Below are 23026 nucleotides of genomic sequence, written 5' to 3'. Positions count from 1 at the left end.
CTCAGGCTGTGCCAGGGGAGGTTTAGGTTGGATGTTAGGAAGAAGTTCTTCACAGAGAGAGATTGGCCATTGGAATGGGCTGCTCAGGGAGGTGGCGGAGTCACCATCACTGGAGGTGTTTAGGAAGAGACTGGATGGGTTGCTTGGTGCCATTGTTTAGTTGATTAGATGGTGTTGGATGATAGGTTGGACTTGATGATCTCAAAGGTCTTTTCCAACCTGGTGAATTCTATTCTATTCTATTATTCTGTTCTATTCTAAATGAAGAAAATAAAGGCACATGGAAATCCTGACATTTAGATAGCAAGCTCATTTGTGTACCTGGATTACAGATGTTACAACTCTTGATCATCTGGTAAGAATCTTTATAAAGCCATTTAATTTGAAAATTCAGGTGTCTTGCAAAATGTCCTGTGATTGGGAATGAACAAATAAATAAATAAAGGTGCCCAAGACAACATATTGACATTATGAAACTATTCCAATATGCTGGCTTAATTAGAAAAGCAGTTTTAATATTCTACCACATTAATGATTAACTAATGAATCTTACTTTCTTGTGAGTGTGTTTAAAGAGGAATCAAAGCCACTTCGTCTACAGGATTCCACTAACCAGACTAAGCTGGCTCTGAACTTTTCAAATATCAGCAGTTTTCCCAACACCAGTAGAGAAAAGCATGACACCAATTTCGGGCTGTGGGCTGAATCAAAAACAGTACTAAATGACTAAAGGTTCACAGTTCTGTTCTGTTAAAGTTGATTTGTCACAATATTGTTAATTAGTGAGGGCTTAGGGAAGGCTTACTATGAATATAATTACAGTGCTGAAAAGCATTAATAACGCTCTTATCCCGAGCCAACATGATGCTATTTACATATTTTACCCTGGCATATACCAAAAATGGTTCCTGGTGAATAGTGTGCTGCAAGATCATCAAGAGGAACACACAGAATTTCATGGGGAAGGACATTTCTGAGTATCTCAGTGCTCTTCAAGACAGCAGAGATACTAATCTGACCGGTAATTACAAGTGTCACCACAAACATTGCCTTTGGTGAGCCACGTTTCATCACGAGCTGCTGTTCCGTCGGGAGGCAAATGAATTGCTACTCCTGGTATGTAATCCAATGCAATTTCATCCTCCTCTCATAAATTAGGACAGAAGTGACAATTGCATTTGTCTGCTGCATAGGGGCAGGCTTCTTTTAACTTTCAGAGCTCTGCACAGACATCAATCAGTTCTCCATGAATAAAGTGTAAGGTAAAAGCCAATTAATCTGTGTTACCATTATCCTGCCCTTGTTGCACTGAAAAAGTAAAACTGAGACTGAGTTCAACAGGGCCAGAAATTTATCCAAGGGTACTAAAGGCTGGGTCTGTATTACCAGGACCTGTGTGACTTCTGTTGTTCACTTCAGCTGGTGAAGAAGAGAAAGTGTTTTGACATTAACACACAGATGCCTTTGCAAACTCTCCCGAGGAGCCTAGGCACCTCTCCAGGGGCTGCATACCTTTTATGACTGTCACTAAGGGATTTGCCAAAGACCACACACCAGGTTGTTAGTAAGCAGGAGAGAGAACACAACTGTTTCTGAATCATCATCTCTGAACACAGAGATGTGTTGCCCAAGGTTCTTTTCTTATTGCTATGTGAATTTTAGAAAATTGACCCCTAATTCAATTCTGAGTTCAACTCAGTTATCTATGAGATGATACAATTCTCTGACTTAAAAGGCCATTCCATTTCAGGCTACTAGGTACAAGAAAGGAGACAGAACCAAGAAATATTTTTGTCACCTTAGGTACAATGTGTCAAATGAAAAATTATGAGGCAAAATGATCACCTAATTTTCCTGACTCTGGTATTACCCACAATCAGATGTATCTGACATCAAGCCTGTTAGATGGCTTTTGCCTGGCTGATCCTACTCTCCCAAACTAAGCCAGTGGACACAAGATGCTGGAGGTCAAACAGTCTTACTGTAGGAAGCCTGCACTCACAAGATATTTGTGCAGAGGAGGAAAGACCTGGGGGAAGGCTAGGAGCTGTTGATACTCCTAGGGGAAGGGGAAAGGCAGCACATTCATGCATGGAAAACCAGCCCTGATGTAGTAAACTTGCATTTCCAAAGTGGAAAACAAGCTTCCTCATCAAAGCTGCCTAGGAGTAAGTGGGAAGATTTTTACATTGAAAAGTAAGTAGTTCAAAGTTAGATTAAAACAAGGGGTAAGAATAAATGTGTTGTTTTCACAGTGAAGGAAAGTCCTACAGGGATCTTTGTCCCAGAGCCCATGTTGCTCAACTTAACTAAGAAATCACTTTGAAAAGGAGGTTAATTTGGAGATGGTGGCACTTCACATGACTGCATTCAGCCCAGAAATGCTGAGTTACCATGAGTAGTAAAGATGAGCTGTGAGAAGAGATGGTATAGGAGTTAATGGTCACCAGAGGACTGCACATTAAAACAAGAGAGGACACTCAATACCTGTTAATGCAAAGCTATGCATTCAGAAAACAGTTGTGTCTTAGAATCATAGACTGAATCATAGAATCCTAGAAGGGTCCAGGCCAGAAGGGATCTCCATAGGTCATCTAGCAGTCAGCAGGGACATCCCCAACTAGATCACGTTACCCAGGGCCTCTTCATACTGTCCGTGATGAACTGAGATGAATATTCTAACTGAGGAATGAGATCTAGAGTTGCTATTATTGCAGAAATATTAATTCCCATACATTGTCTGCCATAAAGCAAAGCCAACACTAAAAGCATTTACAAATAGCATAGAAAATAAACCAGACAACACCCTGGAGGTGTTTGGGAAGAGACTTGATGGGGTGCTTGGTTGCATGGTTTAGTTGATTAGGTGGTGTCGGACGATAGGTTGGACACGATGATCTTGAAGGTCTCTTCCAACCTGGTCTATTCTATTCTATTCTATTCTATTCTATTCTATTCTATTCTATTCTATTCTATTCTATTCTATTCTATTCTATTCTATTCTATTCCATTCCATTCCATTCCATTCCATTCCATTCCATTCCATTCCATTCCATTCCATTCCATTCCATTCCATTCCATTCCAACAACTGTTAAAGACACACTATGTCTTTATCTTGAATACCAGGCACAAATCTGTTTGTGTCTCAGTGAAAATACTGTAGAACTGGGAAAGAAGTAATTATCATGACAATGCCAATTGCAATCATGAGACAGCTTCTTTACAGGAGACTAGAGATTCCCTGTGGAAAAAAGGTAGTGGGAGAAGCATGTCAAATATGTAAAATCTCAAGGGTCATGGAAACAACATGAACAGGGAATGGTGGTTCACCATTTCCCTAACACAAAAACCGTGGGACAGAAAATGGATAGAGGAAATATTTCTTCAGAACATCATCAACTGCTAGGTGCTCAAAGTTGCAATGGACTCAGAAATAGGTCATGAGAAAATGCTGCTAAACACAAAATCACCACCTCTGGCTCAGAAAGCTCCTAAAGAACAAATTATTGGGAGTTCATCTGGGAGAAAGGTCACTAGTGGTGGCCTGACATTATAGCATTTCCAGGCATTTCCAGCACAGTACATTAGTCCTTACGTTTTTACCTTTAGTCCCTCCTCACTACTTCCTTAGAGAAGAAATTGTTCAACAGCACTGATGGGTCAGGATACCTTGTCTTTCACCTAGTGTATTAAAGCTAAGGAGGACAGGAAGAAAAAGACCATTTGAACTGCCCAAGAGCTGGAGAGAAGCACAGGGGAGGTGGTGAAGGGGCTGGGATTTGGGAGAGATAGTCCTCTCCTCTAGAAGCATTAAACTTTCTTCCCACTGAATAGGCCTGGGGGAGAGACTCCAGACTCATTGGTTATCTTAGGACTGATCAAAGGTCAAAAAGGAGCACTTGAGAAGTTTCTAGAAGTAACTTGGGTAAACCTAGCTTGGAGGAATGCTATTCATATCCTCACAAAGGGGTTAGGTTTGGTTGAAACTAGCAGGAGCTTAGGTTTGCAGACAATGAAGATTTAATGTGGAAGTGCTTGAAAGGAAAAGCAGGCACTGAAATGTCTCCTCCTATTCAAAATTAAAACTACTTTTTTTTTTTCCCCCCAGCTAGACTGCCCTATCTGTACAAGCAAATATTAAGAGGGGAAGGCAGCATAAGAACATTAAACATGAAGCAGAGTAGGCAAGTAGAAGCCTTAGGAGCTATATCCACCCTGCCTGAGCTGGCTGGTCCTGGGAGTAGCTTAAAGCCCAGCATGCTTCTGAGATTTATTACATAATTTTGTCTTAGAGATTATAGATGCCTTCTAGAGCAGGTTTATATCATATGAGTGCTGACCTGACCCTTCTGCTCACCTTTGGTCATATGACAAAGACATCCCAAATAGAGAGAGATGTCTGGGTCACAAACATAACTCTAGGTCGAACTCTGCTCTATCTGTAAGGCCTATATTATCTGTGTACCCCAAATATTCCTCCTCATTCCTTGATTTCAATTTCTTCCCTCCCTATAGGAGTCTATCCTCCAGCCTTCCAGATCAGTCCCAAGGCACTTCAGTAGTATACAAAGCAGAGGGTTGCCAGTTTGGCCTTAAACACAGCCTGAACAGTACTCCTGCTTGGCAAAGCAACCAGAGGTCTAGAATAAGCAGGCAAAAGTCTTGTAGTAAAGGGGTGAGGGACCCTCCTTACACTGAAAAGGCAGATTTTGACTCTATTGGGTGGTTTCTGAATATCTGAGAGATTTTCCCTTATAGAAGGCCAGAGGAGTGGCAAAAAACCAACACAGGACAACTTACCCACCATCTGAGGTACTGTATGATGTCACAAGGCTTTCATGTTGCAAGTTCTGAAGCTGCACCTCCAGTGAAACTTAACTGCACATTTCTTTCTAATGCAGACTGAAAATGCCATGTACCACCAGCAGCTGTTCAACTGTCACATACAGCTACATGTGTATTCTTCCCTTAGATGTAGCCACAGTCACTAGCTGCAATTCTATGAGCAAGAATATAGAGCAATATACTAGCCAGAGGCATTTCTTGAACAGGAACCTACTTTATTGATGAATGTATTTAGCTTACAAATACTGGACTGTTTGCAGTCTCAACAATACCACACAGGACTTAAATTTTGAAACTGTGCTGCAGGATTTTGCACCTGAAGCCTGCAGCATTTGAAGCCACGACTGAGCTGTGCCTTGCAGCAGACTATAACCTAGTAACACAGAGAGGGCAGGCTGCTAAAATAAGCATCCACCTAATTTTTTTCACAGTACACATTGCCACAATGCATCTGCTTAAAAACAAACACATGTTTGCAGTGAAAAATTTCAACAAATCATAGAACTCAGCAGCAAAGTAGTTAAACATTTATGATTTGATTTTATCTCAGCTTGGAATGTCGCTGGAGTGTCCCACTTCTAACAACTGTTTGCTAAGTTAAGGCTTTAATGTTTACACAGTGCTGAATGAAGCAGCCTGGTCACCAGATGTGAATGCTTCCTTAGACTAGAGCTTTCAATCAGATCACGGTCCTAATGGTCCCTGCTCCAACCTTCTTCCTCAGGACTTCCACCAGCCTTTCCAACCTGAGAGGGGGTGGGGGTGAGGGAGAGGAGAGAGAGAGAAAAAAAAAAGGAAGCGAAGGTTAGGAATGTTCTGGCTGAAAGAGACAGTGTTTGCGCTGAACCAAGCTGTCCTGGTGGTGGTCATGCTCAGAAACAAAGCACTACTGTAAAAGACAGACATTAACAGAAAATGTAGACAACTTACAAAAACTTTTAAACTTACACCCCAAACCATTTGCAGTCAGTGATATATAGCAACTCACTTTTCTTTTGTAGTGTATGCAATATCTGAGGTTCCTGCAAGGCATTAACAAACCCCCCTGTGCAGCAATCCTGTGGCACATACGCACTTTGGTGTAAGCAGGGCATTCAATTCTTACATGTTTAAAAACATGAGTGGTCCATGGATCTTGTTAAACCGAACACTTAGCTGTTGCTTCCCCTCAAAAAATATCCTGCTCATTATCCAACAGTTACCTTTATTGTCCAGTTTATAAATTTATGCCTAAATCCTCATGTGTTTTATGTCATTTTTTTCTCCTCAGAATACTCAACAAGCCAAGTTTCTGAGGATGTGGATGATGATACACTGAAGGTGGTCTGTACAATTATTATGTCGACACAACTACAGAAAGCATGAGAGTTTAAACAAGCAGGACAGAGAGCCACTTAATCCGCTCTTAGTTTTAAGGCACAGGCAGGCTATAAGCACCTCACTGGCTTAATTTGTTCTTTCCTCTAGTTAAAGTATGTAGGCAAGTGCAAAGGGCTAAACTCGTTCAGGTTTTCTGTGGGCACACATTTATCTTCAGCACTCCAGTAATCACGCATTCAAGTCACTTCTTCAATTCTGTATTTTACAGAATCTTTCAATGAAAGAACACCCACAAATAAACTAATCATGCAAAAGCAGACCCTGAGTGCAGTAGAACACTTACAGAGCCACATACACAAAACTTCCACAGTGGATAGGAAGAGTTGCAGGTTCAAATAGCTGTATTCGCTGTTGCAGAGCTGACCATTTTTTGCTTGCCTTAAAAGACAGTTTTGGTGGGGTTTTGGTTTTGGTCATACTATATGAGGAAGGCAGATAGGAAATAAAAATAACTCAGCTTTATCAAAACTTCAAAATTAGTTTTATCTCATGGGTGCATTAGTAACTGCAGTGCAACAATGCTAGTTAACACCTCATGGATTTATTGTCACAAGTCATGACTAATGCACATGGTACGTATTGAAACGCTCGTTTTCCAGGAACCACCAAGCACCAAGAAGCTACACCTTTCATTGTACTCACCAGGTGACTTAATTCCTGAAATGAGATTAAGAATTCACCACCCTAATGTAATTATCAGACACCAGGAAATGTATTTGGAAAGTTCAGTTGGTTCTAGCTGTTCCACAGAGACTGTAAAGGAGCCAACGCACAGGTGAAAAACTACCTCTTGGCTATTCCTCTCCCTTCAGGTTTTCATTTTTAACCAGCTAGTACATTTTTTCCTGGTTTTGTAACATACATCTACTGCACTTCTTCAGTGTTATGGAGTCAGTACCCAGACAGTCAGCGCAGTCAATTACTGCAAGTATAAAGTTGGGGCTTTCACAAGTTAATTGCTTCTGAAACTTTTCTCACTGTGGATAAATCAACATTTTCTGGGTTCTTAACTCAGTTACTGATAGGCCACAGTTTCCTCAGGTTCTCTAACTGAGAAGTTTCCCTGCTAAAGCAGATGTTGCTCCCTGTGCAATTTCAGAAAGCAGCGTTAGATCGGTCCTCACTTTTAATAGCATGTACATGTTCAGAAGCGCAACAGCTTTCCCATCCGCTTTATCATGAGAGTTCTCTTTCACACTAGTACCCTTTCTAATGTGCACAGGACGAAGATTTCAAAACCAGAAGGTTTGAGCTGCAAATTGTCTTTGTTTTCTGTGAGACAGCACAAAAAAAGAGTAAAACCTGAGATGAAGGCTTATTTAAATAACCATTCAGTTAAAAGGAAATAATGCATGGCTTATTCAAGTGGGGGGGGAAATTACTTCAATAATTGAGGTTTCTTCTGGGGAGACACAGGTTGGAGGTCACTGCTTATAAACTGTCCTGCAATTGGGCTTAGATGTGCACCACTCTGTGACCAAGCAATGACACTGCACACCAGAGCAGAGCAAGTCAGCGAAGAGCTGCCCATGTTTGAAGAGAAATACCACTGGGATGAAAGTAGCTGTCTTCTGTTTAACCTTGAAACTGTCAGGCTTCATTGAAAATAATGAGGCTTAACAATCATAGCTTCTGCTTTTCAAATGAATAATGACTGAAATAATCAAAATGAAGTATCCCGCACCAAATACAAACCATGCAGGGATTATTTGCCTTTTGTTTCAGTCATGTGTGGATTTGCAAATTTATTTATTCCTTATTAGAAAACAGAAAGAAAGGGGGGAAAAAAAATAAAGGGCAGAAGGGGATTAAGAAATCATACCTTTGAAAGAGATTTAAATAGTGATGTAAAAGAGAAACTGTAACAGCTACTTATAAGATAAAATAACAGAGGGAAAAATTCACCCCTACGCAGACACAAGACCCAATATATCACTGAAATCCTATTTAAGCCTACAAAATAATGCTGTGGGCTGAATCAGTGGTTAATAACTCTTGATATAGGCCTCAGGGGGCTTTTCGAAACGATAATCCTGGACTCTTTGTTCACCATGGGCCCAACTCTGCCATTCCAACTCACACTAAGCAGCGTTTTTCTTTGTGAGTAATAAAAGGCAGCTGACAAGGCTGTGTGTGTCAATGAGGTACCACCTGCAAGAGGTGAGGGTGGCAGACTAGCCCCTTGTCCATAAAGCTCTGTACCCAGCTTGGTGGGATGCTGCAGGCAGCTCCTTTTGGAGGCTGAGCATATTCACGGGCAATAAACTGAAGGAATAGTCTTATACCTGGAGATCCAAGGTAACTTATATATCTAAACAGATGAATGGGAGGTGCTGAGAGTTAGAAGTCTCAGTGTTCGTGGAGTTTTAATCAAAATATGGAAGATGCCGACCTGAAGAAAGAAACTTTTATTACTCTGTGCAATTATGATATAATCTGCCAGGATATTCTTACCATAGTTTACTTAACTAAAAGCAGTACTGACTATGTTTGACTGTATCCTAAGACACAGATTTAACAACTGATGTGCCTTTTTGCTTGTGAAGAAAATAGGCCTCCTGGTACAAGTGCATAACACGACACTATCTTTTCACTATCACAGAGACATTCAGGTTGTAAAAGACCCTCAGGATCACCAAGTCCAACTGATAACCCTACTCCACAAGGTTCACCCCTAAACCATATCCCCAAGCACCACATCCAAACCACCTTTAAACACATCCAGGCTTGGGGACTCAACCATCTCCCTGGGTAGCACATTCCAATGCCTGACCACTCTTGCTGGGAAAAACTTCTTCCTAATGTCCTCTCTAAACCTGCATTGTGGCGGCTTGAGGCCATTCTCTCTTGTTCTATTACTAATTACCTGTGAGAAGAGACCAGCAGCAGCTTCTCTACAATGTCCTTTCAGGTAGCTGTAGAGAGCAATGAGGTCTCCCCTCAGCCTCCTCCTCTTTTCGAAACTAAACAGCCCCAGCTCCTGCAGTTGCTCTTCATATGATTTATTCTCCATGCCCTTCACCAGCTTCATTGCCCTCCTCTGCACTTTTCTTGAGGTGTAAGCAGGGACATTCACTGAATTTGCATCTCATGAAGCAACCAAACAAGCCATCCAAGTAGAAAGTATTTGGGTTTGTGATTTTGGTGATACAGTGCACAGCTCTGACGCAGCGCTGAAGGCCAAATACGCAAGAACAGAGAGACACCTTTAGGAGTGTTTCACAAAGTCTCTTAAGGTCTAACTTGTAAATTTTCAGAGATTTCAATTTCTTGCTTAGAGAATTTGGGAAATACCAAGTAGGTGATCAGTAATTAAATAATTCTATAAAATCTGTCCCTTAACAAATAAATTCCATTAGCAAATGACATTTCAGCGTGCTCCGCACAACAACTGTACCTGTGCATGCAAAATGAGTAGAGAATTACATATTAAATAGGGCAACAAACTGTGTATTCAGATGGATAGGTACAACTATTGGGTTTATTTATATTGACTTGCCCATACCCAAAAGCAAAAAGCCCTGTGAGTTGTTTTTTTTTGGGCTAGATGGAATTTGAACTCATGAAAAATACAGAGATGAGAGACAGAAATCTTCTTTATCTATACTACCTGCTTCTGTAATGCTCATCTCAGTGCTTCCATGAAATGGAAAAATAATAATACCTGAAAAATTAGGAAAGGGACATTTGGTCCATTATTTAAGTAAGGAAAAGATGCATTATTGTAGAGCCTGGAACTGCAGTGGCTTAAAGCTTCCTCAATATAAACTTGCATCTAAGCAGGTGAAGCTGTGTTTTAATACATAAATCAAAAGATTACTTGATTTCCTGTTTGAATATGCACTTTTAAAAGTGTTGCTAAGCTTTAGGAAGGTCCTCATCTTCAGAAGAAAGCTACCTAAACAAGAATGTTGCTAGGTGTGTCTTCTTCAAGACAAATTCTCAACCACTCTCAACTCCCCCACCAGTTATATCAAATTGTATTCTCTTACCACCTATGCATACATCTGGCCTGTATAGAGTGTATATTGCTATATGGAGTGTTCTTGCATAGATCCTGAATGGTTTGACAATCAGCTTTGATTTTTAGCAAAGCCTTACAGAACTTACTCCCCTGAGTATAAACCATTTTGAGTTTTAGATCCAGTCTCCATAAAGCAGACTCCAAATCCTTCCTGACAGAGAAGTTTATTCTGGGAGGCCAGAAGCTAGATGCAAAAATGTTACCTACTGGTCTCTGCTGCTAAATCTTTTGCACATTTTTTGGCTTGCTGTCCTCTATCATGTGTTCTGCTGAAGTGCAGCTCTAAAGTGTAGTTTGGGATCAGTGAAAACTCTGCAACTGTGTAAATCCACATAGATCAGCACAGCCTTCCACAGTGCTCCATCTCTAGCCAAAGGAACTCACCCCAAAGGAGAGCAGTAGCTTTTATCCACAAGTTCTGAATATCAGAGGTTTATACAGTCACAGAATGATCTTCCAGGACAAAATGGATGCCCAAATGAAAAAAACAGGGGATCCTTCAAGTACCCATGTCCTAATCTGCAAAGCAATATATAGACTATCTGAAAACAATAGCTTCTACCTGCAGATGGAGGACTTCAGTGATAAACTCAAAACCCTCCTGGATTTTGAAATGCTATATAAAGGCTTATAAACCTAAACTATAACCCTTGGTTATCTTTCCAGTAGATAAGATTAGGCTCAGGCTAGGAAGATGGCCTTACTTGTGTTACTTTTGACTTCTTGTGGAATGTGTTTTGCTAACACTAATTCCCTTTAGAAACCAAGCATTTGAAAACACATTAGGTAACTACGATGCATTGGAAAAAAGCATTACAAGCAGTTTAGCAGTAGGACTCAGTGAATGTGGTCAAACAAACACATTCACTTAATTTCATCTGGGAATATAAAAACCTCCTTTCCTTTCCCTCTCCTTTCCTTCAGTCTTCCTTCTGAATAGAATAGAATAGAATGAACCAGGTTGGGAGAGACCTTTGAGATCAAGTCCAACCTATCACCCAACACTATCTAATCAACTAAACCATGGCACCAAGCAACCCATCCAGTCTCTTCCTAAACACCTCCAGTGATGGTGACTCCACCACCTCCCTGGGCAGCCCATTCCAATGGCCAATTACTCTTTCTATGAAGAACTTCTTCCTAACATCCAGCCTAAACCTCCCCTGGCGCAGCTTGAGACTGTGTCCTCTTGTTCTGGTGCTGGTTACCTGGGAGAAGAGACCAACCCCCACCTGGCTTCAGGTAGTTGTAGACAGCAATAAGGTCTCCCCTAAGCCTCCTCTTCTCTAGACTAAGCAACCCCGGCTCCCTCAGCCTCTCCTCATAGAGCTTGTGCTCCAAATCCCTCTGACACAAAGAAGAGAGGCTGCTCTGATACTAGTCTCACCCAGAAACCAGCCACTTGTATAGGATCATTTACTCAAGAGGCTGGAGGAAACTGGTTCAGCTGTATTATCTGTGTGAGCGAACTGGACCCCGGCTGCTTCCCTCTCAGAGGAGCGGTATGTGCTGCATGATGAGGTGGTTTGTTCTTAGTTTCAGATGTTGAAACTGCTCCAACTGAATAAAATGCTTAGTCATTGGATTGAAGCCTGGAATGTAAGGGTATGATCTCACTGAAAGTGGCCTATTTACCATGCTACAGAGGCATCACCCTCTTACCTCTGGGTGGTTCAGCGAATCTTTCATTATTTTTTCCCCTCAGTTCAGATACTGTTTTTGCTACCTCAAAAGCCTCTCTTGAACAATGATAACATTTGACTGACTCACTAAAAGACATTGCTGGTTGCATTTAATGACCATACAGTAATGTGTAACAATTCCTTCATAAATCATCATAGTGATGAAGACTACATGTGGTTCAGATGCACCAGGCTGCCCCTCTCTGCTTAACAAAGCTCCCTCTGCATCTTTTGGACCAGAGACTGGGTGTCTTTCAAAATGACACACTGGAGTTCAGCAGTGCTTTCAAACCTGCTGCAGGAATTGCAGAACAAAATTCAGTGCCCTGTGTAAGACAGGTGGCTGGCCTGACTGGTATTAATGATCCTTTCTGGTCTTAAAACACAAGTCTTAGAGACTGATTTAGCAGCATCAGCGAGCTCTAAACTGTGGTAGACCACAGTGTTGAATCTAATCGCTCCAGACACCGCTGCCAACTCCTGCCTGCCCAGCTCTGTTTGTAATGTCACTCCAAAAAGTATGTTCCATTAAACTTACAGGCCTTAAATTTGGCAGGGCAAACCATTCTGCCTCTGAAAAGCACTGTCACAAAACAAGCATTCCTATTAAATCCCTTTCAGCGTCTTCTCAGCCCAAAAGAGTAATTCTGTATATGATTAAACTTAGAAGTAAATACAGCCAGTTGGGCTCCTGACAGCAGACATATTTCAAAATAAACCTGGCTTACACAGGCCTTGGCTAAAATATTAAGCCTTTATCTGTGGTCCACAATAACTAATCTTGTCAGATTGTTTGCTCTCTACCTTCTGTTTGGAAGATTATGAGCTAGCTCACCATTACTATTCACCTTGTGCCATCACTAGCAGCAGGAAAAGTGAGCAGTAAACAGAGCTGGTGTATGTTGACAGCATTTCACCCTGCTTTGCATTGATGGAGATTGCTACACAGTACAGGATAATACAAAATCAGGACTTTGCATCTACGCTGGATTTAATGCCATCTTGTGAAAGCTATTGCTGCTGTGCTTTCCAATGCTTTCCCAGGACAGCATGCATTGATTGCCTAAAATAAATGAGCTTATGAGAAAGAAAAATAAACCCTGAAGCAACCATTCTGTGACTTCATCTCTATTTCAATACATTGAGATCTACAACATGCTCCTTGTAGAGACCAGACTCTTGCTACTGGAAGGACCATTTGCATTTGGAGCATGTGGATGATACTAAAGAGTTAAAAAGTTAACAATAACTGAAATAGGGCATACATTGGCATATTTAAGGCTGAATGATATTCAGCAATTTACTTAATCAGATCACAGAACTTCACTGAATTATTCCAGCTGGAGTCCAACAGTTTATAATGTCAATTCCACACAAAGTTTACTACTTCAATTTGTGCAAGAAAAAACCTTCTTCCATAAGCATGGAAGAAGCTTTTAGGGCTGGAAATGACTGTTTCCACATGTTTGGTGTCACAGCTGCTGTCTTTTTCTTTGTGAGAAATCTTGACATGGAAGCCTATTCCTTGCAGTGACAGCATTTCCTTAAAGTTTGTGCTGCTAAGAACAGATTGTCTCCTAAGAAGAGATTGTCTCCTAGATTGCCTTGCCAAATTCTTCCTAGAAGTCTCAGTCATCTGCTTAGGGAGAACCATCAGTTTTACCTTATGCTAATATATATTCCTCACAGAAATTCTTCTTCACACACAGTATTTATCCATTTGAAGAGGGAAGAACATTACTTCTTCTCAACTCCCAATGAACACTAATCCTGTCCTTTGGTATTGATGTTTGGTATCATTAGAGCACCATGAATCACAGACAAGCTTATTCTCTCTAAACTAATTCTCATCTTCTTCTTGAGAGCAATGACAGTATCATCACAGTATCACAGTACATTAGAGGTTGGAAGAGACTTCAAGAGATCATCGAGTCCAAAGCAGGATCATTTAGGGTAGCCTGCACAGGAATGCATCCTGGTGGGTTTTGAAAGTCTGCAGAGAAGGAGACTCCACAACCTCTCTGGGCAGCCTGTTCCAGGGCTCCCTCACCCTCACTGCAAAGAAATTTCTTCTCATGTTGAGGTGAAATCTTCTATGTTCAAGTTTGCACCCATTGTTTCTTGTCTTATTACTGTGCATCATTGAAAAGAGCTTGGCCCCCTCCACGTAACACTCACCCCTCAGATATTTATAAGCATTGATGAGATCCCCTCTCAGGCTTCTCTTCTCAAGACTAAACAGCCGCAGGGCTCTCCGTCTCTCTTCACAGGGGAGATGCTCAAGTCCCCTAATCATCCCCATAAAAGCAGATACTCTGTTTTGAATGCTCACAACATGGAGGGATGGTCAGAACTTTCTAGTAAAGTGTTTAAAAGGCAGACATCAGGCCTGGTTTGCATTATGTGTATAATGTGGCAAAACATCACAGAGAGAAATGAAATGACTTGCTGAAGCTCAAGCAACCAAGAAGACTGAAAACCTCCATGTTTCTAATTTTATGTAGAAGTAATCTTTAACTGAACTAGGTTCCTTGTGTGCACACAAAAAACAGCAGAACCAGAGTCTAAGATTGCTGGACACAAAGCCCTTCTCTCTCAGCTTCTCCATTTGTGCTCTGAACTGTGTCAACTGGTAACAACTAGCCAGTTTTCTTATTCTATATCCAACTGAGATGTATTTCAGGAGATCACAGAATCATGGAATGGTTTGGGTTGGAAGGGACCTCCAAAGGTCATCTAGTCCAACCCCCTCTGCAGTAAGATGGAAAAAGGATCTATGTTTTAGAGGATTTTGGTCTGTTCTAAATCCCCCTTCATCAATATTTTAAAGCAATGTAAAAAAATTGCTGTCTAGAATAAACAGTATTTCAAACCTGCTCAAAACAGAAAGTTACACAGGATTCCTCATGAGCTAAACATGCAGGATACAGGACCAGAAGACTGATCTACATTTACAGATCTATCTAGAATAGGGTTACTAGCATCAGTCTGAAAACACCACATTACATCTTTTTGCACGTTTCAAACAAACCTTCCTTGTAAGGCCAGGTCTGAACTTTTCAGCTGCCTAGTCCAACCTCACCTCTTTTGAGCACGTTCTGGTCAAGTCCTGTTTACAATGAGTTAGCAAATACTGATGTACTACTCAGGCTGTGCTCCAAGCACTTCCCTTCAAAGCACAGCTTCGGCAGACTCCTCTTGATATCAAAACCAGCAAAGACAGCGTGAGCTTTTTTTCTTGATTCCACAAGTATTTTACAAAACCCAATGCAGACTTCCTGGCTCTAGGCAGTTCTCAGTTACTTTCCACCTCCCCAAGGTGGTTTCACTCTTGTGACCAAAAGTAACCTGGAGCTTGTGGGAAGAAAATTCCTTCCTATAAAGCGTCATCAAACTCCTCCACGTTACATTAAAAATAATAGTTTTTTTTTACATAGGTTTGCTGTTGTTTCAATAGGTTTGCCTTCCTGGCATAAGTGATGTAATAATGACCAAGCTGGAATGACTTTTACATCACCAAGAGATCAGCTAACAATGGAAACGGGTTTGGATGCAAGAGGAAAGCATTTCCTTCAGCTCCCACTTGTGATAAATCGCATCTCATAGGCTCAGACTGGTAGGGGAACTCCCCACCCGTCTGGTGTAATCCAGTGGTGCCCACAGACTTCTCCTGGTTTCAGAGCAGCTCACACTTAGTCATACTTCTGAAAAAATATTTCCAGAAAAACAAGGGCAGTCTTCTCTCAGTAGTAGACCACCAAAAAAAAAAAATCCATCCCCTTAATGTCTGAAATTAATATTAGAGATAGATGTTACCAGCAGGAAGCTTGTCCATGATGGTGATGGGGTCCCCTATGAAGGGATAAAGCCAGAAAAGATGCTTAACCGATCATTTACACCCCAAAAAAAGATACTTTAAAATAACAGTTGCGACTTAGCATCACAGACCAAAATGTCTTCTACATGTGTGGTGCTCCTTAAAGCCTTCATAGGCTTTTTGCTAAGTTACCAGCTAATTAAGGCCATTAAAGTAATAACAGACCTTCCCACTTCTAAGCAACTTCTCTCTAGTAGCTGGCACATAGACTGTCTCCAGCTGCCTTCTGCACCATTCTAGCAAGACAATTCACTTATTTTTTTTTTTTCCAGTGGGATTCTGGGCCTATTTTGCTCCAGATTTCTGCCATCTGACTGGGAATAAGCTTCTTCTCCTGCTCTGGGAGATGAGCAAATTCCTGAGCAAGGCTGACTACAGACAGAAGCAGTGGACCTTCTGCTCATTTCGAAGACAGCTTTAATCCTTCTGAGCTGGTGAGTTTGCAGGCTCAAGCCTTGGTGGCAAATCTCCTTCTCTGGAGACTTTCAAAACCCACCTGGATGTGCTCCTGTGCAGATTGCCCTAGTTGTTCCTGCTTTGGCATGAGGACTGGAGTTGATCTCTAGAGTTCCATTCCAACCCCTAGAATTCTGTGATTCTGTTATCTGCACAGTGGTATCATGAATGGGACAAATTTTTGATTGCTGCTGAAGAAAGCATAAAATATTTGTTTTACATAAAAAGACATGAAATTCTTCGAAAGCATAGAGTAGAATCATAGAATCATAGAATCAATAAGGTTGGAAAAGACCTCAAAGATCATTAAGTCCAACCTGTCACCTAACACCTCAAGACTACTAAACCATGGCACTGAGTGCCACATCCAATCCCCTTTTGAACACCTCCAGGGATGGTGACTCCACCACCTCCCTGGGCAGCCTATTCCAATAGCTAACAACTCTCTCTGTGAAGAACTTTCTCCTCACCTCCAGCCTAAACCTCCCCTGGCACAGTTTGAGATTGTGTCTTCTAGTTCTGGTGCTGACTGCCTGGGAGAAGAGACCAACCCCCACCTGGCTACAATCTCCCTTCAGGCAGTTGTAGACAGCAATAAGGTCTCCCCTGAGCCTCCTCTTCTCCAGGCTAAGCAACCCCAGCTCCCTCAGCCTCTCCTCATAGGGCTTGTGCTCCAAACCCCTCACCAACTTTGCTGCCCGTCTTTGGACACGTTCAAGAGTCTAAATTGAGGGGCCCAGAACTGGACACAGTACTCAATGTGTGGCCTAACCAGTGCTGAGTACAGGGGCAGAATGACTTCCCTGCTCCTGCTGGCCACACTATTTCTGTTTATCTTCTCAGTTTCTAAAACTGGACATCTGTGAAATGTCTCTTCTGTTGATTTCACCACTTAGATACCCTTCTATCAGCTGCAGGTGTGCATCTGTTACATGTGTATCTGTTACATACTTCAAATAATTTATGATTTTCTCATAAAAACAGAGATGATAGCAAGGGATGTATTAGGAGAATACAGTGCTAAATACAGTACTTTTGTTATCTCCAGTATCTGCAGTGTCTTCTGTTCAAAGGCTCAATTCTGACACTTTTCTGTGGGCAAAATATCCCTAATCTGAAGACAAAATGACAAAACTGCATCCTAAAGATTTATGCCTCCAAACAACTCAGTGTCTAGATCAATATCCAGGTCACTTACAGCAAAAATGTCGAAGAGGAAAGCTGAGGAACTTGCCAATAAAAGAGCAGTGGCAATGATAGAGTTAAAGCTGTTAGCTCTCATACTTAAAAAGACAATTGATCCTGCCTTTCTGTAAAATATTTTAAAGAAAATTAAAAGCCTTATGGAAAAAATCTGGCTATTAATTAATGACTAATCTACAACTACCTGAAAGGAAGTCTTAGCAAGGAGGAGGCCAGCCTCTTCTCCTTGATGACAAGTGACAGGATTAGAGGAAACGGTTACAAGCTGTGCCAGAGGAGGTTTAGGCTGGATATGTTGGTGAGGGGTTAAGTTGTTGAGGGGTTTGGAACACAAGCCCTGTGAGGAGAGGCTGAGGGAGCTGGGGTTGCTTAGCCTGGAGAAGAGGAGGCTCAGGGGAGACCTTATTGCTGCCTACAACTACCTGAAGGGAGGTTGTAGCCAGGTGGGGGTTGGTCTCTTCTCCCAGGCAATCAGCACCAGAACAAGAGGACACAGTCTCAGGCTGCACCAGGGGAGGTTTAGGTTGGATGTTAGGAAGAAGTTCTATACAGAGAGAGTGATTGCCCATTGGAATGGGCTGCCTGAGGAGGTGGTGGAGTCACCATCATTGGAGGTGTTCAGGAGGAGACTTGATGGGGTGCTTGGTGCCATGGTTTAGTTGTTTAGGTGGGTTGGATTGGTTGATAGGTTGGATGTGATGATCTTGAAGGTCTCTTCCAACCTGGTCTATTCTATTCTATTCTATTCTATTCTATTCTATTCTATTCTATTCTATTCTATTCTATTCTATTCTATTCTATTCTATTCTATTCTATTCTATATTAGGAAATATTTCTTCACTGAAAGGGTTCTCAAGCATTGGAATGGTCTGCCCAGGGCAGTGGTGGAGTCACCATCCCTGAGGGTGTTCAAGTGCTGTGTGGACCTGGCGCTTAGGGATATGGTTTAGTGTTGACCCTTCAGTACTGGGTCGAGGGCTGGCCTGGGTGATCTTGGAGGTCTCTTCCAGCCAGACATATTCTGTGATTCTGTAAGTCAGAAGTAGATTAGCAACAGGAACTTTAGTTTTTTTTTTTTTCCTTGGAGAACTAGCCCTTGCTTCAGTAAAGGTGGTACATGTTAATTTTAAGCAGTGGAAAGACTTAAATGATTTGAAGCCTGCTTAAAATGAAATACCTTGTTTGGCCTTGTCCGCTATTTCTATTTGTCGCTGTAAAGAACCGCTCCAGCAGTTCCCTAACAGATTATATGTAATTCAGAGGCTTCAGAAAGTCTGGGCTTCCCTTCTGAGCTTCTGCACATACATTTACAGTATTCAATCTTTTGCATACGTTCAGAAACAGTATGAGTATTAACTGAAGGAACCGCAAATTTATTTTTATGCCTTTAGCCAAGCCACAAATAAATGACTCTTGCAAACAAACCAAATACTATTTAGTAACGGCAATGTAAATGCCATGGACTCATTTTATTTGGATATAAAATATTAAAGTAAATGATTATTTGCTGCCACACTCTTTTTATTGTCTTGGAGGAAAAAAGAAAGCAGCAAATAAGAAAAAAAAAGCTTTTTTTTTTCCTTCCTGCTGCTCTTCAAGGAGCACTCAATCTGCCGCTCCAAGTGATTTAATAAATGTGTCATAGAATGGTTAACTCTAAGCTTACAAATACTGTGTCAGCATGCTTCTTCCCATTGGGCAAACAACTTCAACATCTAATTTGTTTGTGTTATTGGTCTTACTAAATATTAGTCTTTGCAAGTCTAGTTTACACCATTGATGTTAACTATGCCAACATTCTGATTTTGTTCTGAAGTATTCCACAACAAGCTGATATTATACAATACGAGCCCAAGAGCTAGCTGATCCAGTTTACTGAGTATACTTAGTGTATTTTGCTACTGATAAATCAATAAAACCGTGTTGTAATCTACAAACTTCCATCTCTGTGAAGCAGCTATAAGCAAACTGTAAATGAACACACAGGTCAAAAACTGGGATGCTGTGATTATGTTGACTCTGAAAACATTTGACTTTCATAGAATACGTTTTAGTGTTTGAGGGAACGGAGTTTCAGCACTGCTTATGTTTTCGTGGCAGGCTAAGGTGGTAAATATTCAAATGCTGATAAATATTTGTGTTTATATTGTAACTACCCACACTTCAAGAAAACAATATCTGTGCTGCAGTTCGCAATTTACAGAGGCTAAGTAAATGTAAACCACAGCTATACAAAGAAAATAAATACTTAGGCAGGCTGTGTGCTCAGTTTTGCGTCCTGCATCCATAGGAAACCCCCTGCAGTCAATGGATATTATTGGTGTGCAAGGAATGCAGGGAAGTTCTAGCTGCTGTTCCGTTTGGTTGGGGTTTTTTCTGTCATCATTCTGTTAGGTACACCACTGAACATGTTCCTGGCATTTATCATAAACCATCAGATACTAAAGGCCTCACTATAATTTATGACACTCAAAATATCCATGAGAAGGATATCATAATCTGCTCTGCCAACAGGAGACATGATAACAGAATCACAGAATCACCAAGGTTGGAAGAGACCTCAAAGATCAAGTCCAACCTGTCACCACAGACCTCATGACTAAACCATGCCACCAAGTGCCACATCCAATCCCCTCTTGAACACCTCCAGATTTTGGCATTGATACCATGAACTGCCACCTTCAGGTGAAAAGAAGATGTCAAAAGACATGAATCATTTGCACTACAAAGGGTGTCAGCTGCAGTAATTCTGGATATCACCAAATCACATAATTACTGAGGCTGGAAAAGACCTCTGAGATCAAGTCCAGCCTATGACCAATCACCAGGACATCAGCTAAACCATGCCACCAAGTGCCACATCCAATCTTTTCTTAAAGACCTCCAGGGATGGTGACTCCACCACCTCCCTGGGCAGTCCATTCCAGTGCCTAATCAGCCTATCTGTGAGGAAGTGCTTCTTAATATCTAACCTAAACCTCCCCTGGCACAGCTTCATACCATGCCCTCTTGTCCTGTCACAAGTTGCTTGGGAAAAGAGCCCAACCCCCACCTGACTACAACTTCCTTTTAGGTAGTTGTAGAGAGTGATAAGGTCTGTCTTTCAGGACTCTGGTATAGAGAATGGGATCTGCAGCTCCACTTGTTCTCTGGTCTGGTGCACTCCTCCTCCAAACTGCACAGAGAGCACAGCAACACCTTAGGACGGTGTTAGGTTTAAGCAGAGGGATTTTGTCTATTTGTTTTCTCCCAGGTCTCAGCTCCTTCCTTTAAGTGTCTTGCTCCCAGTTGTCCAGAGGTCCCCAAGTTGCCCTTCTCTACAACTAACTTGAGGCTATTTGTTTCTTTTATGGTGACAAAGACAGCAGCAGTGCTACCACTCCTCCTTTTAAATACAAGCATATAAAAATGAAACCATCAGCTAGAGCATTTCGCTAGGCTAAGGAAAACTTGGTTTTAACCCACATCTGCAACTTCTCCAGAGAGCATTGCACTCCAGGGCTGAAGAGTCTTCTCTACTTTTCTTTCTGAAGCTATGAATTTCTACAAAAGAAACACCTGAAATGTAATTAGACCTGAAGGAGTTATTCTGTGGGTGGTGACAGAGGATGCTCACCTGGAGAATGGGAGGTGCATGTTCTGATATTGGCTCTGTATTTATGTTCACCAGGCATCAGATAAAATTGGGAAAAAGCCCTAAAGGAATCCAGGCATAAAAGACAAAAAGTCACTCGTTTCATTTTTTTTTTCAGTTAGAAGTTTTCTGGTCATGCTAACCCAAGTTCTCTTTTCACTAGGCTGGGAAGTTATCAGCATTGGTGTTACTAAGTCAGCAGGCACTCCCTCTATCACAAACTGCATGTTTTAGCTGTACTGTAACATGGAGTATGCAGATCAAAAAGCTGGTAAGGAAGTGTGACCCAATAAAGGCAATATAATCCCATGTAGAAAATGCATTTTATTACAGCTTTGCAACAGTGATATATTTCCTTTTGAACAGCATGACTAACATGTTAGCCTTATCAAGGAAAACAAGATCTGTCTAGAGATTCAGAAATGTGGTATATCTACAACAGTCAGGAGACTATACCACCAGTGACTGAGTTTGTTCAGCTCACTTTAGATTTGAATGCTAGTTCAATATTTCATTTCCTCCAGAACCAGGCAGTTGATTACTCTCTATATGTTGAGTTTCTCTGATGCTGCACATAACCTTGCTGGCTTACTCAATTCCTTGATTACAGCAAACAGGTATCTCTACAAGGCTTTTTAAAGTCATCGTTTCACCATGCATTTTAGTGCCACCTGTGGGGAATTGTTCAGAGAGGACTCAGTGGCGTTATTAGTGCAGAATTCCAAGTATTTACATAAATTCTGACCTTACTGTGTACTGCTTTCAGTTAAGCCATACAAGATTTTTTCACATGCTCCTATTAGTCTTAATTCCTCACTGAATTCCTAAAGCAGAATACTCCCAAGCCTGTTGCCCCTAAATCCAATAAACTGACATTGCTTGTTATTGCTGCTCTAGTTAATGGTGATATTTTCATATAGGATATGGTGTGATTGTTACTAGATATTGGGTTTCAGACTTTCTCATGTTCCTACTCAAGTCTTGCATGCCAAAGAATTTTTGCATCAGCTCTGCTGCATTCTGCAGAGTTCTTTGGGGTATGTGGTAGTTTTGCGTGTCTGGGAATCTTCCATCTGGCTATTGTGGGTTTCCTAAACATCATAAAACCCTGCCTGTGGAGACTGTGTATCTCTTATAGGCCCCATGGAGCTTATAATCTGCTTTTAATCATGGCATGAGGCAGCCAACACATTGGTCCTCACCAAGCAATTTTTCCTATGTTGAATCTCCTTTAATAACTTTTTATCCAGTTCTGAAAGATCAGAAGTATTACTGATTTTCATTGGTATCTTAGACGGCTACAACAGCTGTCTTCCTCAGCTCCCTGGTTCTTCCCATACAAACTCTCATAACAATTGGCTTCTGTAGCTTGCCATAGCAAGTAAAACATTCTTTGCACTTTGCCCTCACTTGCTCATCTTTTGAATGTACCCACCAGCATCAGTTCCTCTGTAAACTACAGGTCATATCCTTAACTGGGACAAATGAATGCGACTCAGTGTGACAGAGCTAAGCTAATTTGCTGTAACTAAGAAACTAGCTCTACATCTACATTCTTCAACAAGTCACCAGAACTCAATTTACATTTAAAAATGCCAGCACCAACTGAAATGATTCCTCTTATGATATTAAAAGTTTACCAACTATTCAGTCCCAGCAGAACCTCACTGCAGCAAGCAGCACAGTGGCTTTCATTACAAGTAAAATCCCATCTCCTAAATTATTTACTGAGACAAATCAGTGAAACTCTTAATATCTATCAAGCTGTATCCCTTGCCTCCAGTAACTAATGTGTTATCTGACATTCACCACAATAGTGTTTTGTAAGCAGGAAAAAAATAAAATCAAATTCAGTTCAGTTTTAACAGGGAAGTTTGAACATCTAAAGGTTGCCTCTTAATAAGAAATCAAACTATATTTATAG

General features: G+C 41.2%; 1 protein-coding gene across 4 annotated transcripts in view; it reads right to left on the bottom strand.

The window, feature by feature from the left end:
* Positions 1 to 5055: 5055 nt before the first annotated feature.
* The window catches only part of MIPOL1 (mirror-image polydactyly 1), a 224678-nt gene continuing 206707 nt past the window's right edge, over positions 5056 to 23026 (bottom strand). For all 4 annotated transcript variants that reach the window (XM_068165582.1, XM_068165581.1, XM_068165584.1 and 1 more), the window contains one exon: positions 5056 to 5592. In XM_068165582.1, coding sequence (XP_068021683.1) covers positions 5526 to 5592 — 67 coding nt within the window. In that variant the 3' untranslated portion in view covers positions 5056 to 5525. The remainder of the gene's footprint in view (positions 5593 to 23026) is intronic.

The sequence above is a fragment of the Melanerpes formicivorus genome, unplaced genomic scaffold, assembly GCF_026170545.1.
Source record: "Melanerpes formicivorus ecotype bairdi unplaced genomic scaffold, bMelFor1.0.p_v2 SCAF_90, whole genome shotgun sequence".
NCBI lineage: Eukaryota > Metazoa > Chordata > Aves > Piciformes > Picidae > Melanerpes > Melanerpes formicivorus.
This window is presented reverse-complemented; position numbering and strand designations above follow the sequence as displayed.